This window comes from Felis catus, chromosome C2 (genome assembly GCF_018350175.1).
Source record: "Felis catus isolate Fca126 chromosome C2, F.catus_Fca126_mat1.0, whole genome shotgun sequence".
Lineage (NCBI taxonomy): Eukaryota > Metazoa > Chordata > Mammalia > Carnivora > Felidae > Felis > Felis catus.
Genome location: NC_058376.1, coordinates 86,226,569 through 86,254,192, shown reverse-complemented (window position 1 = coordinate 86,254,192; position 27,624 = coordinate 86,226,569). Strand labels below are relative to the sequence as shown.

The following is a 27,624-nucleotide window of genomic DNA, read 5'->3' as shown; positions in this document are numbered from 1 at the left end:
TAGACTACCAGAAAATCTCCCAGAGCAGTCACTCTAATGTGGTTGTATGTGAGACATAGAGAATGACTTATCCTGCGAGCACTCTGAAGGAAGAAACTTTGTAACTCGTATGGGGTTCTCACCCTGGCAATGGCACTTAGAAGCGCCTCACTAAATAAGAGGATGATTTAGAGCCGGGGCCATTTCAACGTAATAACATCACAGAAATTTTGAAAAACTTTCTCACAGAGCACTACCTCGGAGCCGTAGGCAGCCCTTAGCTCAGGAAATGCTTAACCCAGTGCTTCCGGCTTCCGTAGTCTCGCTCCATTTCGCGAGACCGAGGCTGAGCTCCTCCGCGCCGCCGCTTGGGGCGGTCCCGGAACACTTCCGGCAGACAACTGTGTGTCTGTGATGTGGCCTTCCGGCAGTTTCCAGGTTGTTTCCTCAGTCTCGGGGGCCACCAAGCTGAAGTAGTGAGCACCGAACGGGGTGGGGGCGGGGGGCACCTAGCAGCCCACCTGTTACTGGGTCCAGCAATCTCTGGCCATGGACCGGGACCTTCTTCGGCAGTCATTGAATTACCACGGGCCGTCATTGCTCTCCCTTCTCCGGAGCGAACAGCAAGACAACCCGCACTTCCGGAGCCTCCTGGGGTCCGCAGCCGAGCCCGCCCGGGGCCCGCCGCCCCAGCAGCAGTTACAGGGCAGGTAATGGTACGGCGCCGCCTCTGTGAGGCGGGGGAGGGGACGCAGGTCAGGGCCCCACTACCGCCGCCGGGTGGCTGAGTCCTGGAGGAGCAGAGCAGCGGCCGCGAACACGTGAGGATTGCCCCGCAGGTGCCGAGGGCTGAATGGCGGAGGGTCCGCGCTGCGGGTGTGAGGGAAAGGCGGAAAGCGGACTGAACTTTTTCTTCCGTGCGGGCTAGCGGAGGCACGGAGTCTTTATCCAAAATCCCTTGGGCTTTCTTCTGCAGTACCCCCCCCCACCCCCCGCCCCGGGCTGCGGGGGCTACTTTTTAACTTTCCCCGCCCTCCACCTACTGGCTGGCGAATGAGGGAGTCTCTGATTAAAACTTTTTCTCGCAGGATGTGCGGCCCAGAGCTTAGGATGGATCTGCTTGGGCAATAAAAGCCAAGAGCATAAGCTTGGCCTTGCTAAAAAAGGTTTTACCCATAATCCAGTTTTCATAAGTTTTGTTTCCTTTTAAGAAAAGAGAAGAGAGTTGACAACATTGAAATACAAAAATTCATTTCCAAAAAGGCAGATTTGCTTTTTGCACTTTCCTGGAAATCAGATGCACCTGCAACTTCTGAAGTCAATGAAGACAATGAAGGTGAGTTTTCTTAAAATATTTTGATTGCGGTTTGGGTTATTTTAATGGCACTTGAGATGAAGCAAAACACAAAGCAGTTGTAATTTTGCTAATTTTTTTTTTCAGATGGTTATGCAATCATGCCACCTTTAGAGCAGTTCATGGAGATCCCTAGTATGGACCGGAGAGAGCTGTTTTTCCGAGATATTGAGCGTGGTGATATAGTGATTGGAAGAATTAGTTCCATTCGGGAATTTGGGTTTTTCATGGTGTTGATTTGTTTAGGCAGTGGCATCATAAGAGATATATCCCACTTAGAAATCACAGTAAGTTATTTTTCAGTTATTTGATTGCTTCTGTTTTTGATAAGAGTCATCTCAATGCAAAAATTATGTTTTTGCATCCAGTTATGCTTAAGTGTACCCTGCTGCCGTAGTTTCGAGAAATAAGTATTGGAGAAAAATAAAATACTCTTTCTTTTTGAAAGAACGGTGATATAGTTACGTGTGTAGTTTCCCCCTCCATTTCTGGTTTTGGAGGTTTATTTGGTCCCTTTGGTTGGCAGGGGTAGGGTCCTTCTTTAAATGCTTACAGATATCAGTGGACGTGGTGAGATTCATTGGTGTTCCAGGCTTATTTCTCCTAGCTGAACATGTTCTTAATTATTTAGTATTTGGCATTAGATACTTACGTGTGGGTAATTTAGAAACAAATTTCTTATTTATATAGTTACAGTAGTTAAATGTAAATGGCTTGTGCATTATAATAAGATACTTTGCCCAAGATGAATTGTCTTGAATTTGAAATAATGTGTCAATTTAAAAGGTTTGATATTTGCCGTCTGTCAAGGTAGATGATAGAGGAAGAAAAGCAGAAGGCATCACAGACTGGATGATAGGCATAAACTTTGGAGAATTTGCACTTAGTTTTCACTGGAATTCTCCTACTTTCTGAACAGTTTTAGTTTTGTTTTTAACAAGCACAAAATATCTATGTGTTTCATAATCCATACTTACATTTGGTTCCTAGAACTGATTGCAAATTTTGTGAGATTTTAGTCTTTGAACTGAACCAGAGAACTTGTTGTACTATGCGCACAGAAGTTGCTTATAATTAAAATCCTTAAATTTAGATTTTAGAGTGTTAGTTTTTTTAATGTTTGTGTCAACTATTAGCTCATTGTACTGAACAACTAGGATAAAAGATGTTATTTCTCACCAAAGAATGGAATGTCTGGTATTTTAAAATACTTCTCATTGCAGGCTCTTTGTCCATTAAGAGATGTACCTTCTCACAGTAACCATGGGGATCCTTTATCATATTACCAAACTGGTGACATTATTCGAGGTGATCAGTTTCATCATATTAATAAAAAAGTAACAGTTGTCAGATTTTTATATTAATTTTGAAAATCTGTCTAATGAGAGTAGTGTTTGGAAAAACATGTGTGTTTTTATGTTAGCTTGCATTTTCTTTTTAATCAGCTTAGTTGTTGTTTTTTTTTTTTTTTTTTTAAGCTGGAATCAAAGATATTGACAGATACCATGAAAAGCTTGCAGTGTCTCTATATAGTTCATCTCTTCCACCACATCTGTCTGGTATCAAATTAGGTGTAATTAGTTCTGAAGAGCTTCCTTTGTACTACAGGTAAGTTATCCATGTTATTTCAACAAATTAATTGCAAAAGTTGCTTGATTAAAAAAACCAAATTGTGTCCAACTTGTGACAACAAAGTAGAAAATTAATTTCTCTTATTTCAAAATATGCTCATTTTATTTTTATAACCCTTAAGTAAAAGAAACCAAAATAATATTACTGTACCTTTGTGTACAAAAATGATACGAGTTTTATTTAATAGAAATGGAACATGCTAATTATTTTAGTCATTTTTATATTTTTGTTGTATGTGTGTTTTGTTTTTTTTAAGGAAAAGTATTGAACTAAATAGCAATTCTTTGGAATCCTATGAAAATGTCATGCAGAGTTCCTTGGGATTTGCTAATCCAGGAGTAGTGGAATTCCTTCTAGGAAAACTAGGAATAGATGAATCTAATCCACCATCTTTAATGCGAGGCTTACAAAGGTATAGTAAATTAGTTATTATTCTTTGAAGTGGTGAAGTAAATGGTGCTGAGATCAAAAGCTATATAACTGAGGGACATATTTGACTATTCTAAGCCTAGCAGCTGCAATATGCTAAAAAGCGAGTGAACTAGATGATCCTATCTCCTGGAATGGAATCTGTTGTGATGATATGTGTAGAGAACGATGCAGAAAGTTTATAAGAATTTTGGGTTAAAAATACTGTTTGACAATAATAGTCATTCCTGAGAGTTTAAGAATATTCTTTTGTATGTGGAATACAGATTTCTTGCCTGTGATTTACTTTTTCAGAGTTGAATTTTTATCTGTTAGAGTGAAGGATTGTTACCAAAAAAAAAAAAAAAGCATATAGTTTGACTTTCATTTTCTTTGAACAGCAAAAATTTCTCTGAAGATGATTTTGCTTCTGCATTGAGAAAGAAACAGTCTGCATCTTGGGCTTTAAAATGGTATGAAAACTTTATCTTTCAACAATTGCATTATCTAGTCTAAAGGTTAGGATAAGGCAGGCATTCTTAAGTCCTTACTAAGACCAAATTTGTTTATAAATGAATTAAAATGATGTGTTTTTGACATTAGCTTTTTTAGAGGTGTGAATGGTGCTGTAAGCTTAACAGACTTAAGTTTTAACCAACATTTTCCATGTTTTCAAAAGGAATTAGTATATTGATAATATGGATTCATAGATATTTGTTATAAAGTTACTGAAAGGCAAAATACTCTCTATGTATATTGAGAGTATTGCAGACTAAATATTAGCCAAATTAGATTTGTTTTAAAAGTTTATCGGGGCGCCTGGGTGGCGCAGTCGGTTGACCATCCGGCTTCAGCCAGGTCACGATCTCGCGCTCCGTGAGTTCGAGCCCCTCATCGGGCTCTGGGCTGATGGCTCAGAGCCTGGAGCCTGTTTCCGATTCTGTGTCTCCCTCTCTCTCTGCCCCTCCCCCGTTCATGCTCTGTCTCTCTCTGTCCCAAAAATAAATAAACGTTGAAAAATAAATAAATAAATAAATAAATAAATAAATAAATAAATAAATAAATAAATAAAAGTTTATCAATGCTAACGTTATGTTTGGATATTCTGAGAAATGCATGTGATGGTTTACAAATGTCTTTTTAGTGTGAAGATTGGAGTTGATTATTTTAAGGTTGGACGCCACGTAGATGCTATGAATGAATATAATAAGGCTCTGGAAATAGACAAACAAAATGTGGAAGCTTTGGTGGCTCGTGGAGCATTGTAAGTGGATCATGGCTTTTAAGGAATATTTATAAGGTAAATGAATGTAAGATTTACTAATAGTTCAGAAGATAAATTCCTCTAATTTATTTCACATCTCTAGATATGCAACAAAAGGAAGTCTGAACAAAGCAATAGAAGATTTTGAGCTTGCATTGGAAAACTGTCCAACTCATAGGAATGCAAGAAAATACCTCTGTCAGACACTTGTTGAAAGAGGAGGGCAGTAAGTGTCAAATTTTTTTTAATATTAAGTAGAGATCTAATACTCAAGCAGCTACTATAAAATCTTAAACTTAATGTAAGGAAGTAGCATCTTTAACTCACTTAATTCAGAACACTCTTAATTTCAATTTTGGTTGAAAATGTTTTTTAAATATAGTCCTTTTTAAGCCTTTTAGTGTTTTTTCCCTTATTACTGAGGTTATGATGGGAGGTTGGAGATATTTTAGTGTCTTGAGTTCATTGTTCTGAATATCTATTCTCCTTATATAGAAATATAAATGTGAAGGTCCAAAAATAAGGGAAGTACTCTTTTCTTGGACACGCACACAAGAGGGTTTTTTTTTTAATAGAGAGGAATTGGATTTTTAATTTATTTCATCATTCCAGTGGTATAATGCCAGAAGTATGAATTGAGAATTTTGTAGTTAGTTGTGAATAATATTTTGCCATTACATTCAGCTTATTACTCTGATCTGTGCAGTAAAATCCACAAACTCAGATTAAATGGAAGAGCAAATCATTAAGAACAAACCCTATAACTTAAGTTACTGTCTTGAGATGCTGGCATACTACTTTGCATAGTTGTATCATAAATATTGAATGACTTACAGGCTAGTCTAATTTATAAAATGTGAAGAAATGTAATATTCCAATATAAATATTTTTGGTTATAGCCTACTTTAACAACTAAAAACCAATTTGTTATTAGTAGCATCTTTTTGCAACTAATTTTTTTAAATAGAATTATCACTTTTCTGTTTCATGAATTTGTTTTATTAATCCAGTTTGTATGATCATTCCATAATTCTAAATTAAAGAGATTTGCAATATTTGTTTTCAACTCAAGAACTTCTTTTTGTACCGAAGTGACTGAAGCACCTTTTTACTTTCTCATTAGGTAGACAGCTACTTAAATAAGGTTATCTTATTACCCACATATTGGTGTTTAGCTGAGTGGATGGCAACATCATCTATATGTTATCCAAGCCAAAAATGTTGATAGCCTTGAACTGGTCCCTTACTGCCCATATCCAGTGATACAGAAGTGATCCCATTGAAGCCATTGGGGTTTGGGTTTTGTTCTGTTTCACAGTAATTACTTTTTCCTACTTTTGAAAAACCAAGGGGCGCCTGGGTGGCGCAGTCGGTTAAGCGTCCGACTTCAGTCAGGTCACGATCTCGCGGTCCGTGAGTTCGAGCCCCGCGTCGGGCTCTGGGCTGATGGCTCAGAGCCTGGAGCCTGTTTCCGATTCTGTGTCTCCCTCTCTCTCTGCCCCTCCCCTGTCCGTGCCCTGTCTCTCTCTGTCCCAAAAATAAATAAAAACGGAGGAAAAACCAAAAGTACTTTGGAAATCCTTTCTGCTTTGTATCCACCCTTTCTAATTCTGATTTTTCATAGTGTAGACATGACTGTAATCTAATACTTCTTTCTGAAGGCTACTTGTGATGTACATGTATACATTGGTATTTCCAACTTCATTAGTGAATATTCTGGGAAAATTTTTCATAAACTATTGGAAAAGCCAACCTATGTAATTTTTTTTTAAATATTTATTTTGAGAAAGAGAGAAGCAGAGAAAGAATCCCAAGCAGCCCCTATGCTGTCAGCACACAGAGCCTGATGTGGGGCTTGATCCCAAGAACCTCAAGATCACGTCCTGAGCCAAAATCAAGAGTCAGACTCTTAACCAACTGAGCCACCCAGGTGCACCCAACCTATATAATTCTATGCTAAAGCTCAAGATTATACTAAATTTATTGAAGACATTGGCTGATAACGTGTTTTCATGTATCAGACTAAAATCCCCATGCTGGACCTACATTTGTCTTTAGTTACCAGTAATGGAGTACTGTTTTTCTGTAATACAGTATCATTAACTGTAGTCACCAGGGTGTACATTACATCCCCAGGACTTATTTATGTTTTAATTGGAAGATGGTACATTTTTACCACCTTCACCCATTTCACCAACGCCACCCTCCCCAACCCCGCATAACCACCAATCTGTTCTCCATATCTGAGTTGACTTTTTTTTGGTTTATGTGGTCTTTTTACCAAAGAAATAGTAAAAAGTACCTGATTTAAGTACTGCTTAGTTTGGAAAATGATTTGCTAAAAAATTTTTCTTTAAGTTCTGTCATAAATCTCTGACCTGTATAAATGAGGAATTTTTTGTTTTTTCAGAAAGCTAAACCTTTTGTTTCAAATTTAGGTTAGAAGAAGAAGAAAAGTTTTTAAATGCTGAAAGTTACTATAAGAAAGCTTTGGCTCTTGATGAGACTTTTAAAGATGCAGAGGATGCTTTGCAGAAGCTTCATAAATATATGCAGGTGATTCTTTATTTCCTCTTAGAAATTTAGTGATATTTGAAATTAATGCCAAAACTTAACTTTCTTCTCGGGAAAACTATTCTAGATTACTTAGTAAGACGTTATAAAAAATTTCTTTTTAGATACAGCTTTACCTAATTGGGTTTGACATTGCTTCATAGTAAAAGTAAAAATAGCCCTATGAGAAAATTCCTACTGCCTATGTGTGGTATGTAGTTTTGGGAATTGTCCTTGTAGTGAGCTTTCCTGATGGTTACAAATTCAGTGTTGTTGTAATTGAGTTAATTATAAAAACCTCTTTGAGAAATATTTTAAACTGCCTTTTCCTGTAATACTGATGATAATGTTTTCTCATGCATTTTCTTCTGAATTGGACCATTGCTGCTGTGTCTGTGACATCTGGTGCTGCTCATCCCCATCCTCAAACTGGAAAATGATTTCTTATGTAATCATGCATCCAACTGGGCTGTGCTATTTTTTAAATGGTTTGTATTTGAACATGGTGATTCCCCCCACAATTCACCTTAATGGAATTTATTTGAATTTTATTTATAAAATTTGTGTCCTGTCTAAATTTTTCAATTTTTTAAAAAATATTTTTTCATGTATTTTATATATATTTTATTTTTTCCCTTTCTTGCACTCTGGGTCATGGGTACCAATGCGATGGCTTCCCCTTTTTTCATGGAATACCAACTGCAATATGGTCCTCAATGTTACTCTGGCTCTTCCAATGATTAATGCCAAACACCTGTATGATTAATTTTTATATTAAAAATATTTCTTTAATGCTGGATATATGGTGATTTGGGTATACCCCATTTGATTTCTGGCTTGGGGGGGGGTGGTCTTTTGAAAACTGGGTTTTATGTATTCTGCTATTTTTAACGTGTGGTTTTTTCCGATATCTGGGTTCTAAAAGAAATCTTTGGAATTAAGAGAAAAACAAGCTGAAAAGGAAGAAAAGCAGAAAACAAAGAAAATAGAAACAAGTGCAGAAAAGTTGCGTAAGCTCTTAAAAGAGGAGAAAAGGTAAACTATAACATTCAGTATTTTTTAACTTAAAGCAACTACTGAGTTGAACCAAAGTGCCATATGGAAGTAATGTAAGTAAAAAAAAAAAAAGTGTTGAGTTATAATCAGTGATACTTTGTAAGTATGTATACCACAAGTTTTTCTGTAAAAGAAATTAAGCAAAGTGGAATCTGAAGGTAGAATTCTGCAAACAAACAATAAAATATATAAGTTATTTTAATTACCTGTATTTTAGAGAGAAATGTTTTAGATCTACAGCAGTGGTTCTCAACTGGGGGCAGCTTTAACTCCGCCCCCTCCCCCCGGAGACATATTTTGGTCATCATAACTGGAAGTGGTACTAGCATATAATGGCTAGAAGTCAAGGATGCTGCTGAACATCCTACAGTGATGTGGTAGCATACCCCCCCACCATCATCCTACCTCCCCAACAAAGAATTATTCAGGTGTTGAAAATGTCAATAGTGTTAAGGTGGAGAAACCACATATATTACAGCTAGCTGGATATAAGACTTCAGTTCTATCCTTTGTGTGTTCAGATGGGCTTAAGTTTTTTAGATAATGTTGGAAATGTAACTGTCTTCAGAAATGATGGATTTACTTTCAGTGACAACTGTCTACCCAGTATTTTTTCCCAAAAGTCATGCCTCCTGGTAAAATTGGACCTTGTAGTAACTAAGATTATTATAGTAATTGCTTATCTAAGCCACAGATTTTAGGAAACCTTTAAGGAGAACTAACAATAGAACTTTAAAATAGAACCAAAATCTTTATGAATAATTAAGAAACATTTTTGTACTTAACATCTGATGGGTTAACTGTATTTTTTAGGCTAAAGAAGAAAAGAAGAAAATCAACTTCTTCCTCTTCAAGTGTTTCTTCTGCTGATGAATCTGGTTCTTCTTCATCATCTTCTTCCTCTTCTGGTCACAAAAGGCATAAGAAACATAGGAGGAACCGTTCAGAGTCTTCTCGAAGTTCCAAAAGGCATTTAGCTAATAAGGCATCCTCAAGTCAGATAGATCAGAATAGGAAAGATGAGTTCTTCCCAGTTCCAACCAATACTTTAGCATCTTTTCTTAACCAAAAACAAGAAGTGGAAAAACTACTGGAAAAGCAGGATAGGTTACCATATCAAAAGAAACAGGTAAAAGAGAAAGATAGATGCCCTGTCTCTTCATCTTCAGTTGAAATTCCGGATGATTTTGGAGGTAGGTCTGAAGATCCAAGAGATTTTTATTCTCAGGCAAGTAGTAGCAAAGCAGAAAAACCATATAAATCAGAAAAACATTTCTCCAGTAGAAGAGATTCCTCAGATTCCTTTTATAGGAATTCAGAGGACAAGGTGAAAATTTATGGTTACAGAAGATTTGAAAAAGATACAGAGGGAAGAAAAGAACACTATAGAAGGTGGGAGCCAGGTTCCATGAGGCATTCCACTTCACCAGCCAGCTCAGACTACTCTTATAAATCGGTTGAAAAATATAAAAAATATACTTATTCTGGATCACGTGATTTTGGTAGACATGAACAAAGATACCAGTTAAATAAAAATCAAGGAGAATATGAAATAGAGGATACTTACGAGGAGGACATTAAAACAGAGGCTTCAGAAACAGATGGACTAAATAGCAAAGAGCAGTCAGAAAGTGGAGTTAAAAAAAATTTACCTCAAAATTTACTCAATATATTTAATCAGATAGCTGCATTTGAAAAAGAAAAAGGAAATAAGCCAAAAAATTAATATGCCAAGGGAATCAGCACTCTTACACAAAAGGCTGTTCATGAAAGTTTGGGGTCTTTTATTTAAGTCCAGTGCAGAAATCTCCACTCCAAAAGCTATTTTATTTGTAGAGATTGCAGAAAGCAAATGCTTTTCAGCTATTCTCAAAATATATTTGTTTCAGTTGTGGGTGTCCTCACAGCTTGATTTTTAGGCTTTTCATGTATATGTTTCTGTACAGTATTTCTTACTGTGATGATTTAAACTTCACCTAAAGATAATTCTCATAGTATTGCTTCTTCACTGTATTAAAGTATATGAGAATTCCTTGGGTCCACCTTATCCTGCTGTTTGAGAGAAAATTAAATTTATTCATTGAACACTTGGATTGTTTTCTTCAAAAATTATTTAACGGTCGTTTCTGTTAAATTCTTTTCCCTCAGCTTTTGAAAGAGATCTACAGTATTTGTTCTTTAGGTGCCATTTTTTATTGATCATTTGAGTAACAATTTTTTTGTAGAACTCCTAAGATTATATTGCAGATTATCTGTCTTGCCTAAATGACCTCTGAAGCTTGACTTAATATGGTTTGTGTACCAGTTTAGGAATAAAGCCATGAAAACTGAATAGGGGCTGATTTTGCTTCTTTCTTTTTTTTTTTTTTTTTTAAACCTTGTTAACAGTATAGCCCTAAGAAATTTCTTAACTTTAAATATTGGCAAGACCCTCAGAGTCTATGTTCCAAGCAAGAATAGATCAGAATAAAAAGAATCCTTTTAGCAAAAACAGCAGTGGCAAGAGAAGCACACTGTAAATCTGCTTTTCTCCTAAGGGAAAGAAAATTCGGAAACCGTCCTAGTACTGCATATGTGCAGCTGGGAAGGCACTGGGCATGTTTTTAATTAACCTAGAACTGGCCTGCATTTCTTCTTTTCTTAATATCTCTCTCCTAATGCTTCCCTGATGCCTCCTTTCGTAGGTCTGAATAAGTGAGTAGGCCGACAAAGTGGTTTTACTCAGAATAAATTCTAGCAACTAGAGCTGAAGAAGTGACCTGGATCTAAAGATCCTCCCAAATTTGAAAACAGATTTGGAGATAGAGATAGGAGTCATTGTTGTTGATTTATAATGGTCTTTAGAATCTTTCCAGTTTCAGATTCTAGATGCTGTAAATGACAACAGACCTTTAATGCTATCACTCTAAGTCACTCTTGCTAGGTATGTACTATTGGTGGCTTTCAGACTTCAGCACTGGGGGCCTAATGAAAAAGCTACAGTTGTTTTGCAATGGAATAGAGAAAAACTGGTCAAAAATCATGGTTGATAGCAGTAGAAAGGTTACTCATGTGTTCATCTTTGTACAAGAAACTCAAAAGAGTCTGGTTCTTTCTGTGTACCTCCTTTATCATCCATACATAGTCCTACATAGTGGTTTTTGTAAAGCATGAAAACTATCTCTTAACATAGTCTTTGACCTTTAGGAATTGCTAGTACATCTTTAGTATTTTACTTAAACCATTTTATTTACTTGTCAAGAATTGCTAGTGATTATCTTTAGCAGTTTTTCTCCTTATTATGTCTGTAGTTGCATACCCAGTCTGTGTCTTGACTTAATAAGTAAATAAATTTCTAACACAATATATGGAAGTTAACTCCAGATTTGGAGTTAATGGGGTTGATCCCTGTGTCACCATTTAGCATTAAACACATGAGGCAGGAACTGTTACTTTATTTAGGAGTTAAATGTAGGCTTGTATGCTGACCTAGAACCTAACCATCCCACAAATACTGTGCTAGCCTTTGGGTGGTGACTCAACAGGTAGAAGTTACTGTGCAGTTTGTGTCAGGCCCTGTACATTTTGCATATATTTGACTATTTTAATAAACGTGATGTTGGTAACTGTTACTGTCTCAGTATTGCAAATAAGGAAAAAAGTAGAAGTAACTTCTCCAAGATCACAGAGCTAGTAAGACTATCCCTGCCTCCTTAGAAGATAGTGTTTAATATTGAAATGTAAGTTGTAAGTAATTTACAAAGTAATTTAGGGCAGAGAATAAGAACTAGTGAACACACAAAGTGACCATAAAATCCGTTTTTAGGTCTCCTGAATCTCACGCATTTACAACCATGTTTTACAAAAAAATTATTCATTGGACTTGGCTATCCCATTTCCTGGCTATTTCTAAAAATAATAATAAAATATTCAAATAATGATCAGGAAAGACAGGTTTATTGCCACTACTACCTTTCAAAAGGAACTGCAAATGACACTTTTAAACAATGACAACTGTCATAACAAATACTTTCTTCCGAGGTTTGAAGGAGAAATACTCCATTAAAGTACATAGATTCTAATACATTTATTTAAAAGCCAGTTTTATAACATAATCCTACTCCACACTGTTTCAAGAGTTCAGGGTGTTAGGCACATGGTATATAATAAGGTATAAATTGAATGACTCTAAATCTGGTATTACACCTCCACTGTAAATATATGGAGTTCCTATTGCAAATCAAATCATACCTAGCTCTCTTTGTTTATTAAATCAAGAAAGTCTTGGGAAAAAAACATCTTGAAAATACATTATTATTCTTTATGCTTGGTTGTATATTGAGAGCAAAATGTTTAATGTGTTTGACTTCTTTCAAGATCAAAGTGGAGTAATTCCTAGGAACTTAAATATTTTTATTGATACATAGTGCTATCTCTTTTCCTATTAATTGCTTTCTTGGAGGGGGGAGGGTAAATGCTATTTTTTTTTTGGTTAAAAATTTTAGAATCATACCAAAAGAATAAACTAACAGACTTCTCCCCCAGAAGTCCAATAAACCTGTTTCTTTGAATAAAGAAAACCTAACTTCAGGATTTTCTAGGGTAAGTGAGAATGTTAGTATTATAAACTATTCATAGACAGTGATTCTTCATAAATTGCCTGAAAGATTGTGTTACATTACAATTGAATGTAGTTTCATGGCTAGTGTGAAATAATGAAGCAAACTATTTTCTAATGTAACAAACATCAAAAGAACAGTGAAAAACAATTTTATCTATGCTTATAGAACATGTGGCATTGTTAAGAATCTGCTATTGCTGCTTTCCTTCTCTGTGAAGAAAACAGTGTGGCAAAAGCTAAGAAAATTAAATGTTTCTTTGGCTTATTTAGACCTAAATTCCTTGACTTTTTTTTTTTTTTTTTTTTTTTTAACAGCTTTCACATCTTCCACTGGATTAAACTTTGGTCTAGTCATTATGTATTTCTAAACATGATTTCATTAGGCCTTGATTATAACATTACACAGCACCCAAAAGCATAGGGGATATTCACTATTTTTGAAGTAAGATTTTTGTTTTTGTGTTTACAACTTCTACAAAAGAGATTAATATGTTTATTTGCTGCCTTTTTTATTTTTACCATTACTAGAGATGTTGGTAGCACTTGGCCTATTACTTGTGTTACCAATTCCTGGAGAAGAGTCTGGGAAGTTCAGCTCTAATACTTTAACTGAAGTCTGAGAAGCAGAAGTACTTGTACTTCTGGATGATCTAGAGGGAAAAAAAAAAGCATGATTTTAAATTCAAATTTTGTATCAGTAGAGACCCCCTAACTAATAGCAAATGATACCATAGTCCCACAAGAAAATAAAGAGATCAAAAAGAAATGGGCAGAAAACATGAATAGACACTTCTCTAAAGAAGACATCCAGATGGCCAACAGGCACATGAAAAGATGTTCAGCGTCGCTCCTTATCAGGGAAATACAAATCAAAAAGTATATATTCTTAATAGTACTACTAAATTTTAAAAGCATAACCATTAAAAAAAAATAGTTCAAAGAAAAAAAGGCAAGAATACAGTTTCAACTAGTTCAACAAATCTGAGAAAAATATTTTCAACTATAATCATTTTAGAAGTGGAATCATTAAGCATTAAAGGTTTTGCAAAAGTCATTATGCATAAAAGATAAAGCGAGAGCCAAGGGAATTTGGGTGCTGGCAAGAGTGACCATAACAATATGTAACTGAAGATAGAAGAAAATGTGAGTCCTATTGACAGGATAAAGTGATGGGGTCATTTGAAAAGCATAACTGGCTATATGATTCTGGAATGCTAAGTTTTAAAAATATGAAAGTACAGCAATGTTCAGGTGACTGCTTCCCATGTTTATGTAGGAACAGTTTTGTTTTACTTCAAACAACGTTTTAGGATGTCCCTTTTTGTGAAAGCTCTATGGCAACTAATGAAAAGCAAATGGCTACTGAGTGTAGGAGATTAGGAATTTTAAAATTAGGATTATCATTAACTTCATTTTGTCAGCAAAGTACAGGAGTGTTGGTTAAACATCTATCTACCTGATAGAATTCTGGATAAAACTAAACTGCCAAAGTAAAGAATCATTTCCTTGTTAGGAAAATAAAGCAGGAAAAACAAAGTAAAATTCTGACAACTTAAAAATTTTTAACGTGGTTCCAATAATAAAAATCATATTCCATATGTTTGTACATCTAAGTTGTCTTTTTATGGTTTAAAAAATTCCCCTACTCAGGGTTGACCATGCAAGATGTAACCTCCAGAATTCCATACTTTATCCTACTGCAGTAGCTGCTAGTCACAAAGCACTCCATGCCCGAATAGAAACTGACATCAGACAGAAATCAGAAGAGTCTTATCCTGCTAGCTGTTTTCTGCATATGTGACACTGACATAGTGGGTAAGGGTCAGGAGAGCACTGGCAGTTCCAATCGCTCTGTGTTTGCATAGGTTAGAGGGTTATTAACAGGTGGTTTCTAAGCCTCCACTTACCTTGCTGACAACAGTGAAGTCTGTGAAGGTGATCTAGAAGTCTGGCGACTACCTTTACTACCAGCTGTAGGTAGTTCTAAACCATTCTGGAAGAATATTCAACAGCGATAATTAGTACCACTGCATTTTCAGAATATTTTTAGTTAGACCTCACTTTATGATAAATGCCATAAACTGTTTATTTCATGAAGTGTTTAAAAAATATTTTAACTGGAAGGTACTGTTACTACCTGCTGAAAGTATGTTTGAAGGATAATATGGATTTCAGCATTTTCTTCAGTGACCTTGACTAGCATTTCATCAATGATCTTGTGGAAGTGTTTCACTTCACGAAGTTTGATGTCTTGTTCTTCTAGTGTTTCCTCTTTTGTGTCTTTCAAAAGTCGGATTTCCCTGGTGAGTTTTGCACACTGTTGGTCAATAGTAGTCAATTATTACTTAAACCTATTTTCCAGAGCTTAATATTTTTTGATGGATGGATGAAGGAGGATTTGGAGTTACCATTTGTAACTCCAAAACGTACAAATATCAAAGGTCAGTTTTTAAAAAGACAGTGATACCTGTTTAGTTACTCTCTCTAATTTTGGCTTCTGCTCCCCAGTTTCTTTATGTAGCTGAGATGAAAAAGCCTGCTTCTCTGATAATTTTTCTTTGACATTATTTGTTAAGTGCTCTATAACTTCTAAAGTATTTTCCATGCTCTGCAGAAAATAAAGTGTTAACATACTTATTGGTTAGAATCAATAACTTACAACTTGCCAATTTTCAAGTATTCATTTAATTTTAATTCATTTGTTTTTATATAAAGCTTGCTTACCAAACACATTGTTTTCTCTTTCAGTGATGTGGTTTAGTAACTACTTTCTACTAGATTATTTTTATCTTTCAAATTTTGTTTAAGGATCAATCTTTAAGGTGACCTTTAAGGAACTGAATGAAATAAAAATTTATTAAATAAAATTTAATGGATAATTAGCTATAGTTCATCAGCTAATTAAGAAGTCATTATCAGCAGTCCATCCTGTGCTGAGTATTGTGGTTTTAATTAATTTATTTAACACTTTGGTCACTTATTTTTCTCATTCAAATGAGACTTTTACTCTCTATTTCTCTAAACAAATTGTCTTCTTTGTACAAGATAACAAGATAGTAGGTGTAATAATAATGATAGTTAACTTTTACTAAGGACTTATTACTAAAGTGTGTAGAATTTACCTGGATATCTTCCTGTAGTTCCCTGATTTGTCTTTGTTTGTATCTGTATTTTTCATCAATAGCTCTTTTTTGTTCTTCTAGTTGGATTTTTAGTTCATACTCATCACCTAGAATTAGAGAATTCTTAAATTTTTAACATGCTGTGTAGAAAGCAAGCTTCAATCTTCTATCTATTAAACTTCTAACATTTTTTGTTATAGGAGGTTAAATTCCTTATGTCTATTTGTTGAAAATCAATATGGTCATGTAGTAGCCATTCTTGTTTTGTCAACATAGCCAATATGCTGCCATTTTCTTCACATTTGAAATTAATTCCCTAGAAAAGTGAGAATTCAGTATCACTAGAATAATGGAAATAACACCTTAGCCCTTATTTTAAAGGGGGGGAGGTGATTAGTTTTTCTGATTCCATCAAACATGGTACATTCTTGTTTTCCTTGTCTCACAATGTTCCTCTTTTTAAAATAAATAGCTACAGCTTTAATTGCATATATTCATATAAAATTTTTAATAACTCTCACATACTAGATGGAGTCACTTTTTTAAAAGACTGTTTATAGTTGTTGTTGCAACTTCTCAGCACTTGTAAGGTGTTTTCTAGAGCATAGATTTCTTTTTCAGCTTTGTTGATCTTAGCATCCAAACTGTCACCTTCCCTTTGAAGTTCTTCTTTTTCTTGAGCAGCCTATGAAATACAGAATAGAACTGGTTGAATAAAATTATTTACTATGGGGGAGAGTGTCTGTTTTCAGGGCAAGAAATAGTTTACTCACAACAATACCAATTTACCTTGGGGCCTACATGCAGCATCAAGCATTTATTTCTTGCACTTGATTTAGAGTAGAACACTAAATCCCCAAGACATTCAAAATATAGCACATAGGATACAAACTGTGATGGAACTGTAGTAACTAACCAAAGTTTGCATTAAGACTTTCCAACAAAAATTACCAGAAAGCAGGTATAAACTTTAGTGGAGATAGAGTTAACTTGGAGGTGGCTTCAGACTAGATATTCAATAAGGAGAATGTATGTTTCTGGCCTGAAAGAGGCTTAGGAATACTTTCTCATTTTAAGTCAGGAATAAAAAAGGTGAGCAAGGTACACCTAGGAAAGTAAATGCTTAGTATTTCCAACCCAGGATTTCAACATCTTTGAACAGTTAAGTAAAATTAAAATCAGAGTACTCACTTCAATAGCACATATTAAAATCAGAGTAGAAAAAGTTAGCATGACATCTGTACAAGAATAACATGCAAGTTTGTGAAGCATTCTATATCCTTAAAAGAAACACCGCATGATTCTACTTACATGAGATGCCTATTATAGTCAAATTCACACACAGAAGGTTGCATGGTGGTTGCCAGGGGTCGAGGGGAGGGAAAAACTGTGACTCTGTGTTTAACGGGTAGAGAGTTTCAGTTTGGGAAGATGAAAAAGTTCTGGAGATGGATGTTGGTGTTGGTTGCACAACAGTGGGAATGTACTTAATACCACTGAACTGCACACTTAAAAAATTGTTAAAGTGGCCAATTTTAAGTGTATTTTACATATTTTAAAAATAAATTTTAAAAATTAAAGAAAGATAATTGCTAAAAGTGGCTGGGAAAAAATACAGTCTATAAATTGCTGAAAACCAAAAATTCCTCAGTAGTAGACATACTCAGTGACTTTTCCAGCTTAACTCTGTCACTGGGTTAGGCTGTCAAGAGTTGAATCCAAAAAGTTTCAAAGAATTTCTCTAAATAAAGGTTGACAGGGATAGTACATATATATTAAAAAGTGCCAGAAGACATCTTTAATCAAAATCAACTAATAATTTCATTTGTTAATTTATTCAATCCCTACGTATGTGTATTTAAACCAGAAAGTGGTCATTTATTTAATTTTTTTTAAACATTTATTTATTTTTGAGACAGAGAGAGACAGAGCATGAATGGGGGAGGGTCAGAGAGAGAGGGAGACACAGAATCCGAAACAGGCTCCAGGTTCTGAGCTGTCAGCACAGAGCCTGACGCGGGGCTTGAACTCGCAGACCCCGAGATCATGACCTGAGCTGAAGTCGGCCGCTTAACCGACTGAGCCACCCAGGCGCCCCAGAAAGTGGTCATTTAAAAAATTATTGGTAATTCCTTAACTCTTAACATTTTCACTTGTATTTGTTATGCTTCAAAATATGTTACACATTTTTGTAGTAAAAAGTACATAATAAAAAATATAGCTTAGAAAAAGTTCTTAGATAAATTATAATTCCGGTACATGGAGTATAGAATTGGCAAGTTTTTTATTTGAAAAATACTGTAGGGGCGCCTGGGTGGCTCAGCCGGTTAAGCGTCCAACATCAGCCCAGGTCATGATCTCACGGTTCGTGAGTTCAAGCCCCGCATCCGGCTCTGTGCTGACAGCTTGGAGCCTGGAGCCTGCTTCAGATTCTGTGTCTCCCTCTCTCTCTTTGCACCTCCCCAGTTCATGCTTGCACTCTGTCTCTGTCAAAAATAAATAAACTTAAAAAAAAAAAAAAAGAAAAGAAAAATATTGTAGTGGGAGAAAGCTAGAATGAATCAAAACAGCTAGATTTTAGTTTTGGGTTTCCTACAAGTGAGTTGAGTACAATTCACTTTCCTTCTCCAAGTTCAGTTTCTTTATTTGTCAAACAAAGGTGCTGAGTTTGTACATTTATACATATTTTCTGATCTAATTCCATATATACCTTAAACTTCTAGAAACTCCATGATCCTTTTAGGCTCTAAGAGAATAGAGAATGTACACCTTTTATTGTAGATTTAGAAAGCTGATATTAGGGTGAAATTTTTATTTACTTCTTTCTGTCAGCATTTTAAAGCATATTCTAGTAATTTCATTTTCTAATAGTTTCATTAAATTGTGGTCAGAGTTGAGCTGTTTCCTTATAAGGACTATGTAAGATACATTGAGTTTAGCTACAAAGAAATAGTTTCATTTTTATACATCTGGCACATGTAAGTGTTAAGAGTAAAACATTTAAATATGCTATACAATGAAACATGGAATAATGTGGCAAGCTGTGGACCCTGGAGAGGATGGAAAGTGGAGTGGCATTAGGAAACTGGGAAGGTAACTGATCACCTGTATTCATCTTATATATCCCTTATAGTGACATTTATCTAGCAACTTCACTGTGAACAGAAGGCATATACTCTTTTCCTCAAAAAATTTGCCTGTTTTCCTGAAAAATGGATGCATTATTACCACCATCATCATCACAGCAATAAAAATAATGACAGCTAACATTTACTGAGGGCTCATTTTACTCCAGGCACTGTTTAAGAGCTTTACATATATTTCTTCATTTACTTCTCACAGCAAAAGTAATAATATCCTCATTTTGCAAGTGAGGGAACTAAGCACCCCAAATGATTAAATAAATTATTCAAGGTCACTTGATGATGGAGGCACTCTTAACACCAGTGCTTTTAGATAACTCATCACATGGGGCGCCTGGGTGGCGCAGTCGGTTAAGCGTCCGACTTCAGCCAGGTCACGATCTCGCAGTCCATGAGTTCGAGCCCCGCGAGCATGCTCAAAGAAGGGCTATAGAAGGAAACTTGGAAGATTAAATACAACTCAAAGGAAAGGGAACATCCATCCATGAGGGCCATCCTCTAAAGGTGTGAATTGGGAGATGTTCTCCCTCCTATCAGTGTATGATAGAGGAAAAATGAATTAAATTTTCCATTCCCTTTTAGTGTCTTGAGTAACTTCCCAGACCTCTGTGTAAGGTAAATCACACCTATTCAGGGTATTTTCTACATGGGAAAGATGAATATAGCAGTACTCAGGGAAATGCATCCGATTTCTGATCACTTCTCCATTTCTCCTTATGGGTTACTAGGTAAAGATAACCATGAAGTCGCAGACAACTCTCAAACATCAGAACAGAGCAGATTCACCTGATGTGTCTGTCTCCCATCTAACATGAAGGCAAAGGAACAGTCCTCTTGCTCTCTGGATATCTGCCTTACCAGAGCTACAGTGGTAAATTGGAGAATAAGATTCAAAGGTGGTGTAGCTCCAGGGGATGATGTGGTCTAGGATACAGCCATATGAGCAGATAGCTATGGGGAAGTAAAGCTTTGAGCCTGAGGTGTTGAACAGGTTGTTACATGAGTGTTTATTAAAGACATGCAGGTCTTAGGATAAAACAGATTATAAATCTTGAATAAATGAGGGAAAATGACATGACACAAATGATAGCCAAAAAAAAAAGTATCAAAGAGTCGTCCAGACCCCTCTTTGACCTCATGGACTCAAGGTGTATAAAAATACCTTCAGTACCTCCACCTAACCACTAATGTTTTATAGCTCTAATCTAGTAGCTATGAGTGCGCCATGAAATTTGAAATTGCATGGCAAAAGAAAAAACAAAAAACAAAAAACATTGACATTTTGGTTATTAACAAAGAGCTGGCAAAATACTTGCCAGTACAAAAGATACTTCACTTTATCACAACTATGAATCGATTAAGATTACCTTTATTACATAATAGGCCTGTGTTTTCTCTTCTTCTCCTTCAGGAGGCAGCATAACAACAGTAAGGATTTCATATCTGTTCTTCAGCTTATCAATTTTACTTAGCCTCTCATGAAACTCAGCACTAAAATGGAAAGAAAAAGAAAAATTAAGCACTGAAAAACAAATAACGTACTTTTTCAAAAAGGACTACAGTATTCTTATAAGACATTTGTGTTACTACTGAAATCAAACAGGTTAAATGTGTTCTTTCTTTTCAATTTATAATTAGTGGGAAGGTCTCAGGCTTCACCCTATTTGAAAGCTGAGAAGTTAGCCCGCCATGGTTTCATGGATGTTGGCATGGATGTTGGCACAAGATTCCTAGGTCAGAGAAAAAGGACTTTATCATTTATGGCATACCAAGCAGCATGAGATTCCTGCTTGCAGTGCTCTTGAAATCCCATGAAGCTGAGAAGGGGCTCAAATGGATGCTACACACACCACAGGTTTGTATCACAGCTGAGAAACCTCAAGCTAGATAAGCCAAATATTTTATAATGGAAACTAAGCAAATATATTCAATATTTACTCCACAGGGAGGATACTGCCTCTAGCTTCTGAAGCTATTTGGTGTCCTGCTGGAAGCCGAGCTATCCCAGCCTGATGGCAAGGCCCAGGCTGTGGACGGATTGGTGACTGCAAGGCAGCCCACCGACAGTACTTGTACTCCCGCTTTTAGGTAATTTGGCCTTAATAAAAGTACCTGGGGTATTGTCTGTTGGGGAATTGCCCTTGACAGGCCCTCTGGGAAAAGAACCATTAGGAAAGAAAACAAGGTTCCGCAAGAAATTGTGCGGCCTTACATTTAGCCCTTGCCATCCCCTATGGAGACTCCTCTACTTACAGGAAGGATAACCTCATGCATTTGTCAGCAAAGAGGACCTGGAAAGCAGAGACACATGGATTTGAAAGCCCCACTCCAGCACCTAAGGAGTGTATCTCTGGGCACAGGTGACTTCAACCCCTAGGCCCACCTGGCCCCCAGAGGCATTCCAGATGATGACTGAACCTAGTCGGTTAAGGTACAGAATGGTTCATTGGTTCCTAGGTGCATTGTCTCTCTCTCTCTGAGAATGTATGAGGCATGGGTTTCTAAGGCTTTTTCGGCCCCTTCCTGGCACCTCGGACCGAGGCAAACACATTGTTCTTCTGGCTTCAAGTGGTTCGGAAAAAAACAACCGGGAGGTCATCTCCCTGTAACTGTTCCACTTGAGGTGTTGAGAGAGAGATGACCTTTCATGAAAACAGCAAAGCAAATGCTTTATAAGATTATAGATAAACGCAGGTCCATAATGGAATAATGTAAGAGATTAATCAATAATCAAAGGGCGGGACATTATGAGAAAATCGCCATGTTATTTCTTAAAGGTTGATTCCACATAGGAACATTTTCAAAATTAGGTCAAAACATAGATGACATATGCTACAAGGAAATCACTAGCCAATATAATGCCACGTTTGCTACAATAAATCAGCCAGTTCAACACACTGCTGTTGTCTATGTCCATTTTATTTTTGTTTTGTTTTGTTTTCACTTTTTCGCTGATGCCGTTCATCCTTCAGGAACCCCTGGTTGCTGGAGCTGCTCTCTGGCACTATCCGAACATCTTTTAGAAGATAGTTTAATGGAAATCAAAACCACAGTATCACTTCACAGCCTCAGGATAGCATACTGCATGATTCCATTATATGAAGTATCTAAAGCAGTCAAATTCACATAGAAAGAATGGTGGTTACCAAGGGCTGAAGGGAGGAGGAAATGGAAGCTTAGTGTGTAGAGCATATAGAATTCCAGTTTTAGAAAATGAAAGAGTTCTGGAGATCTGACACAACAATGTGAATATTAAAGATATATTAAGCACTGAACTGTACACTTAAAAATGGTTAAGATGGTATATTTAATATGTTTTTTACCAAGATTTTTTAAAGATAGTCCAGAACAGGAAACTTAGTACCGTTCCTTGCAAGGCATACAAAATATGAGAAACCCACGAAGAATTGTCTCCCAAGATTTAGAATTTTTATATGCTGATTATTTTTTCCTTTTATTCCAGTAAATTCCTATTTTATGAACTTTTTGAAACTTATTTTATAATAATACTAATAATGCTAATATTTGCATGGCAACATGAAGAATGACTCATTTGCCTACTACAACATCATGAAGGTGCACCATCTAACCATGGCAAACAGAGATCTTCAACCTACCAGTTTTCTTACTCTTAAAGAAAGTTGGTGGTAAAATATATTAAGTGACAGAAGTTACAGCTTTGCAGTAACAGTACTACTGCTGTATTATCAAAAAATATTCATTCATCCTTTGTATAACTGGCCTTCCAGCTTAAGATGGTGGACTGAGTACAAGTATATCTCTCCTTCCTAAAATGTTAAAGAATAAAGGGAAAAAACCCACCACAGCTCTGGGAACAAGAAAGACACATTTTGTCATGAATTCACAAAAAAAATGAGAAACAAATGGGATATGACTGACATGGGGGGAAAATGGAGATATGTACAGAAGATTAATGCAGAAGTAAGAGCCATGTTTCACCAGGGTGCCTAGGTGACTCAGTCATTTAAACATCTAACTTCAGCTCAGGTCATGATCTTGTGGTTCATGGGTTCAAGCCCCACATCAGGCTCTGTGCTGACAGCTCAGTGCCTGGAGCCTGCTTCCAGATTCTGTGTCTCCCTCTCTCTCTGGCCCTTCCCTGCTCACATGTCTCTGTCTAAAATAAGTAAACATTTAAAAAGTTAAAAAAAAAAGAGCTATGTTTCACCAAAGAAGTGTGGAGAAAATTCAAGCCCAGAAATAAGAAAAAGATCAAGAATGATCTCTGAGGACATTTATTAAAGTAATTAATAAAAGGATTGCTACAGAACATTTGGGCCACTCTCCTCAACCCCTCAAAGTATACAGAAATGCTGGCAGGAATTATTTATGCTACAATGAGAACCTCCCAAATTACGAAAGTTCCTAGCATTGTATGTTGGAGCTAGAGAGAAAAGTAAAACAGAACATGATGTAATTCCAGGCCCCCAAGAAAGTGGAGGTTATTAAAAAAACAAAGTTCCATCCATAAAGAAAATAAAGTCTTTATCACCCAAAATAAACTCCTTCAGGGAAAAACTCCTTATGACCCTGAAGGGACAGATTAGCCCAGCACCTACAAGCAGTCCTCCCTTTACAGGAGAGGCCGGCTGGAAAAAAAAGATCTACCTAATTGCAGAAGACACACATACCAGCTAACTATATCAATCATCGTGATTATTAATTAAACACTTGTTAATAAATATAACAGAAAGCCAAAGACTATCAGACATTTTGGGAAGTTAACGGGATAAATGAAAAGAACAAAATGAGCAAACACAGAACATACCCTAGGAGATACAAAAATAATGCATGGGACAAAAGAGAACTTTCAAAGTATCCCAGTGTCTCGAAAAGATGAGAGAATTTGGATCCAAAACTATCCATAAAGCAAGAATGGGCTAGTATGAAAAGAAAGGACCAATGAAGGAACAAAAATCCTTGCAAATAGTTTTCCCTTTTCAATTTAATTGTAGTAAATAAGAAAGATTAAATCAGTGATCTAGAGAGAAAGAGGAGGAGGGGCAGAGAATGAACAGCAGGCAAAAAGGAAGTGGAGAGGGAGACAGAGAATGAGACTATCTTTAAAAGTAGAATAAAAAGAACAGAAATTTTAAAATGAGAGTAAAATTAAGAAATTCAGAAGACAGATCTAAGAAGACCAATAGCCACTAAAAATGAGCCAACAAATCAGAAAACAGAGAATAGTATGAGAAAAAAATTAGAGAACTAGTAGAAAAATATTTTCCTGACCTGAAGAAAAGCATTAATGAAGTAACTGCAAGAGCTCACCAAAATTCAAACAAGAAAAATGAAAAAACAAAAATAAAAAATGAAAAGAACCACCCAGACACATAGGGAAATTCTTCAACCCTAAGGATAAAAAGAGTGTCCCAAACCTTTTCAGAAAGCAAACAAAAACCAGACACCATACAAAATAAAATGAATTAGTCTGAATCAGACCTCTCATAAACAACACTATCATCTAGAAGAATACAAAACAATGCTTTCAAAGTTCAACTGTAATTTAAATATGAGTAGAATAAATATGTTTTAAACATGCAAGGACTCAAAAATTTCAGAAAACATCAATTCTGGAAAATAATTCAAAACATACTCCAGAGAAATGAAATGAGAATCCAGAAATTAGGATGACAAAGGATACATGAAAGAATATTAAATCAAAAAAAGTATATAGCTACATTGAAATTCTTGCTGGCAACTGTACAGTTTAACACAAGTTATGACAAAGGAGTTCTTTAAAAATAGAGACATAATATTAAAAACAATAAATAACAACCTAAAACTCTAATTGGTGATTTCAACAATATGTGAAAGTTGGAGAGAGAAATATAGCAATAAAAGATGCTAAGGTCTTACCTCTTTTATGAATGAAAAAAATCAGAGGCTAATTAATCTTCAGTATTCACAGAGAAATGGGAAGGTTAAAGTTTCTTTTGAATTTAAGAATAACCAACAAAAATATTAAAATTAGAATGTATATATTCCAAATAATAAAAGAGGAAACAAAAGAAAAAATTCAGTAAAGCCAATGAAAGACAGGGAAGACAAAAAGAATACCTATCATATGATCCACTTCTAGGTATTTACTCAAGAGAAAAGGAAGTATATATTCATACCAAGAAAACATATATTCATAAAGCCTAATCTGTAATAGCCAAAACAAGAAATAATTCAAATATACACATAAATTGGGGTAGACGTGTGCAATGGAAAATGAACTACTCAGTGATAAAAATCTAGGGTCAGCAAAACATCCTGCCTGCCCATGAGCAAAGAATGGCTTTTACATTTTTAAATGTAAAGTTATTCCAAAAAAAAAAAAAATGAGAGGAAAATTATACTTCATGAAAAGTAAAAATTCTAGGAAATTCAAACTTCAGCATCCAAAAATTTTATTGAAACACATCCAAGCTCATTTATTTTCTTAGTATCTATAGCTGCTTTCACTCTACAATGACAGAGTTGAGTTGTTGCAACAGAGACCACATGGCCCACAAAACCTAGAATATTTACTATTTGGCCCTTAAAGAAAAAAATTGCGTGAGATAGCTAACTTGTTTTAGCCTTCAAGATGAAAATTATAATTAGCTAACCATCACTCTCATGAAGTTAAAGAACATCAAGATAAACCCACAAAGATAGAAGGAAAAAAATCATAAATGTGACAGCAGCAACTAATAAAATAGAAAATGAATTCACGATAGAAAAAAATCAAGAAACATTTCTTTTTCAAACAGTAATAACATTCATTAACTATAAGAAAGATGATCCCTCCTAAAACAGAGAAGTCACAAATAACCATTACCAGGAATGAAAAGCTACAAACACTATAGCTATTAAAAAATAATAAAAATCTGGGCGCCTGGGTGGCGAAGTGTCTGACTTTGGCTCAGGTCATGGTCTCACAGTTTGTGAGTTTGAGCCCCATGTTGGACTCTGTGCTGACAGCTCAGAGCCTGGAGCCTGCTTCAGATTCTGTGTCTCCCTCTCCCTCTGCCCCCTTCACCACTCACGCTCTATCTCTCTCTCTCAAAAATAAATATTAAAAAAAATTTTAAATAATAATAAAATGATACAGCGAACAGCTTTATGGCAATAACTGAAAATTTAGATGAAATGGAAATTTTTCCTAGGAAAAAATATAATTAACTAAAACTGACTCAAGAATAAATAAAAAATACGCACTGTCTTATGGTCAATAAATAAATTGAACCAACAGTTTAAAATCTTTTTTTAAAAAGGCCTCCAATGGCTTTACTGGTAAGATCTTTGAAAATTCAAGAAAGATATAATTCTACTCTTTCACAGCCTTATCCAGACTATAGAAAAATAAGAAACACACAAAATTATTTTCTGAAAGCCAGCATAACCTTAATAATCTGATGACTTGACAAGGGCAATAGAGAAAGGAGAATTATAACCATGGATGCAATAATTGTGTACAAATGTTACCAAACAAAATCTAGATATATACAAAATGTAGTATGTGGCAGAGAAGTTTTGTTTATTCCAGGAATATAATGTTGTTTGAACTTTGAAAAAGCAATCAGTATATTTAATTATATTAACAGACTAAAGGAGCTACATCATATCAGTGAATACAGGAAAAGCACATAACAAAAGTCAACATCCACTTTGATGAAACAAAATAACCTCTTAGCAATGAATGAAAATAGATGGGTGCTCCCATAATCTTCTAAAGAGTATTTTTTTTAATTCTACAATTCATACCTAATGATAAAGCAATGAACATTTTGCCTTCAAAATCAGGCACAAGACAAGGGGGTGACTAGCAGTCACCACTGCTAGTCAGCACTGACCTAAAGGTTAGATAACAAGGGCAGTGAGTCAAGAGAAAGAGAAGTTATAAGACTGAAAAGGGAGACACAAAACTGTCACTGCAAATGATGTGAATGAAATACCTAGAAATCAATCTACAGATCAACTATCAGAATTAATAAAAGTTTAAGCAAGTTGCTGGATTCTTAATATATAGAAATCAACTGTATTTCTTACAATGCCAGCAACAAACCAAAAATGAAATAATTTAATAGGAGATAACATTGACAGAAACATTTTTAAAAATAGCACGTAGCTAGGAATAAATCTTTTTTTATAAAATATATGCAAAACCCCTTAAAATGTTTCAATAAATGTAGCTATTGGGTATCCATAAAGGAAAACATGTTATTGAACTCTTAACACAAACCATACACAAAAATCAGTTCCAAGAGAATTATTGATCTCATTGTAAAAAGGATGATCTAAAGAATGAAGGGTGATTCAAAGGAAAGAGAGAAGAGAGGCCAAGATGGTGGAAGGGCATGGAAGTTTATTTTGCATCTTTCATCCCTGAAATGCAGCCAGATCCACATTAAACCATCTTGCATACCTACAAAACTTATTTGAGGATTAACAAAACAATATGCAAAACTTGAACCACAGAACTTGACAGGTATGTTACACAGAGAGCTGAACTTGGGGAAAAA

The 27,624-nt window shown here is 35.6% G+C and overlaps 2 protein-coding genes and 1 long non-coding RNA gene across 6 annotated transcripts in view; 1 reads left to right on the top strand and 2 right to left on the bottom strand.

The window, feature by feature from the left end:
* The window catches only part of LOC123380011, a 442,540-nt gene extending 442,187 nt beyond the window's left edge, over positions 1 to 353 (bottom strand). For both annotated transcript variants that reach the window (XR_006585224.1, XR_006585225.1), the window contains exon 1: positions 237 to 353. This is a non-coding gene — a long non-coding RNA (uncharacterized LOC123380011). The remainder of the gene's footprint in view (positions 1 to 236) is intronic.
* Positions 354 to 377: 24 nt separating this feature from the next.
* On the top strand, positions 378 to 10,578 carry TTC14 (tetratricopeptide repeat domain 14). Of its 3 annotated transcripts, none has more exons than XM_004001175.6 (12): positions 382 to 689; positions 1,191 to 1,315; positions 1,421 to 1,620; positions 2,557 to 2,641; positions 2,812 to 2,941; positions 3,222 to 3,377; positions 3,775 to 3,846; positions 4,518 to 4,637; positions 4,741 to 4,863; positions 7,076 to 7,193; positions 8,116 to 8,225; positions 9,060 to 10,578. In XM_004001175.6, exons 1-12 carry the CDS (start codon positions 529 to 531, stop codon positions 9,970 to 9,972), a joined length of 2,313 nt encoding a protein of 770 aa, XP_004001224.3. In that variant the 5' UTR covers positions 382 to 528; the 3' UTR covers positions 9,973 to 10,578. The 3 variants fall into 3 exon arrangements, 2 of the variants coding, with proteins under 2 accessions (XP_004001224.3, XP_019695638.2); XM_019840079.3 differs by having other exon boundaries at positions 570 to 818; XR_006585222.1 differs by lacking the exon at positions 9,060 to 10,578 and having other exon boundaries at positions 378 to 689; positions 7,076 to 7,678; positions 8,116 to 8,175.
* A 1,086-nt stretch (positions 10,579 to 11,664) lies between these two features.
* The window catches only part of CCDC39 (coiled-coil domain containing 39), a 45,905-nt gene continuing 29,945 nt past the window's right edge, over positions 11,665 to 27,624 (bottom strand). The window contains exons 14-20 of the mRNA XM_004001176.6: positions 20,479 to 20,602; positions 16,494 to 16,653; positions 15,969 to 16,075; positions 15,314 to 15,454; positions 14,984 to 15,163; positions 14,754 to 14,839; positions 11,665 to 13,496 (exon numbers count right to left, since the gene is read on the bottom strand). Coding sequence (XP_004001225.2) covers positions 13,340 to 13,496; positions 14,754 to 14,839; positions 14,984 to 15,163; positions 15,314 to 15,454; positions 15,969 to 16,075; positions 16,494 to 16,653; positions 20,479 to 20,602 — 955 coding nt within the window. The 3' untranslated portion in view covers positions 11,665 to 13,339. The remainder of the gene's footprint in view (positions 13,497 to 14,753; positions 14,840 to 14,983; positions 15,164 to 15,313; positions 15,455 to 15,968; positions 16,076 to 16,493; positions 16,654 to 20,478; positions 20,603 to 27,624) is intronic.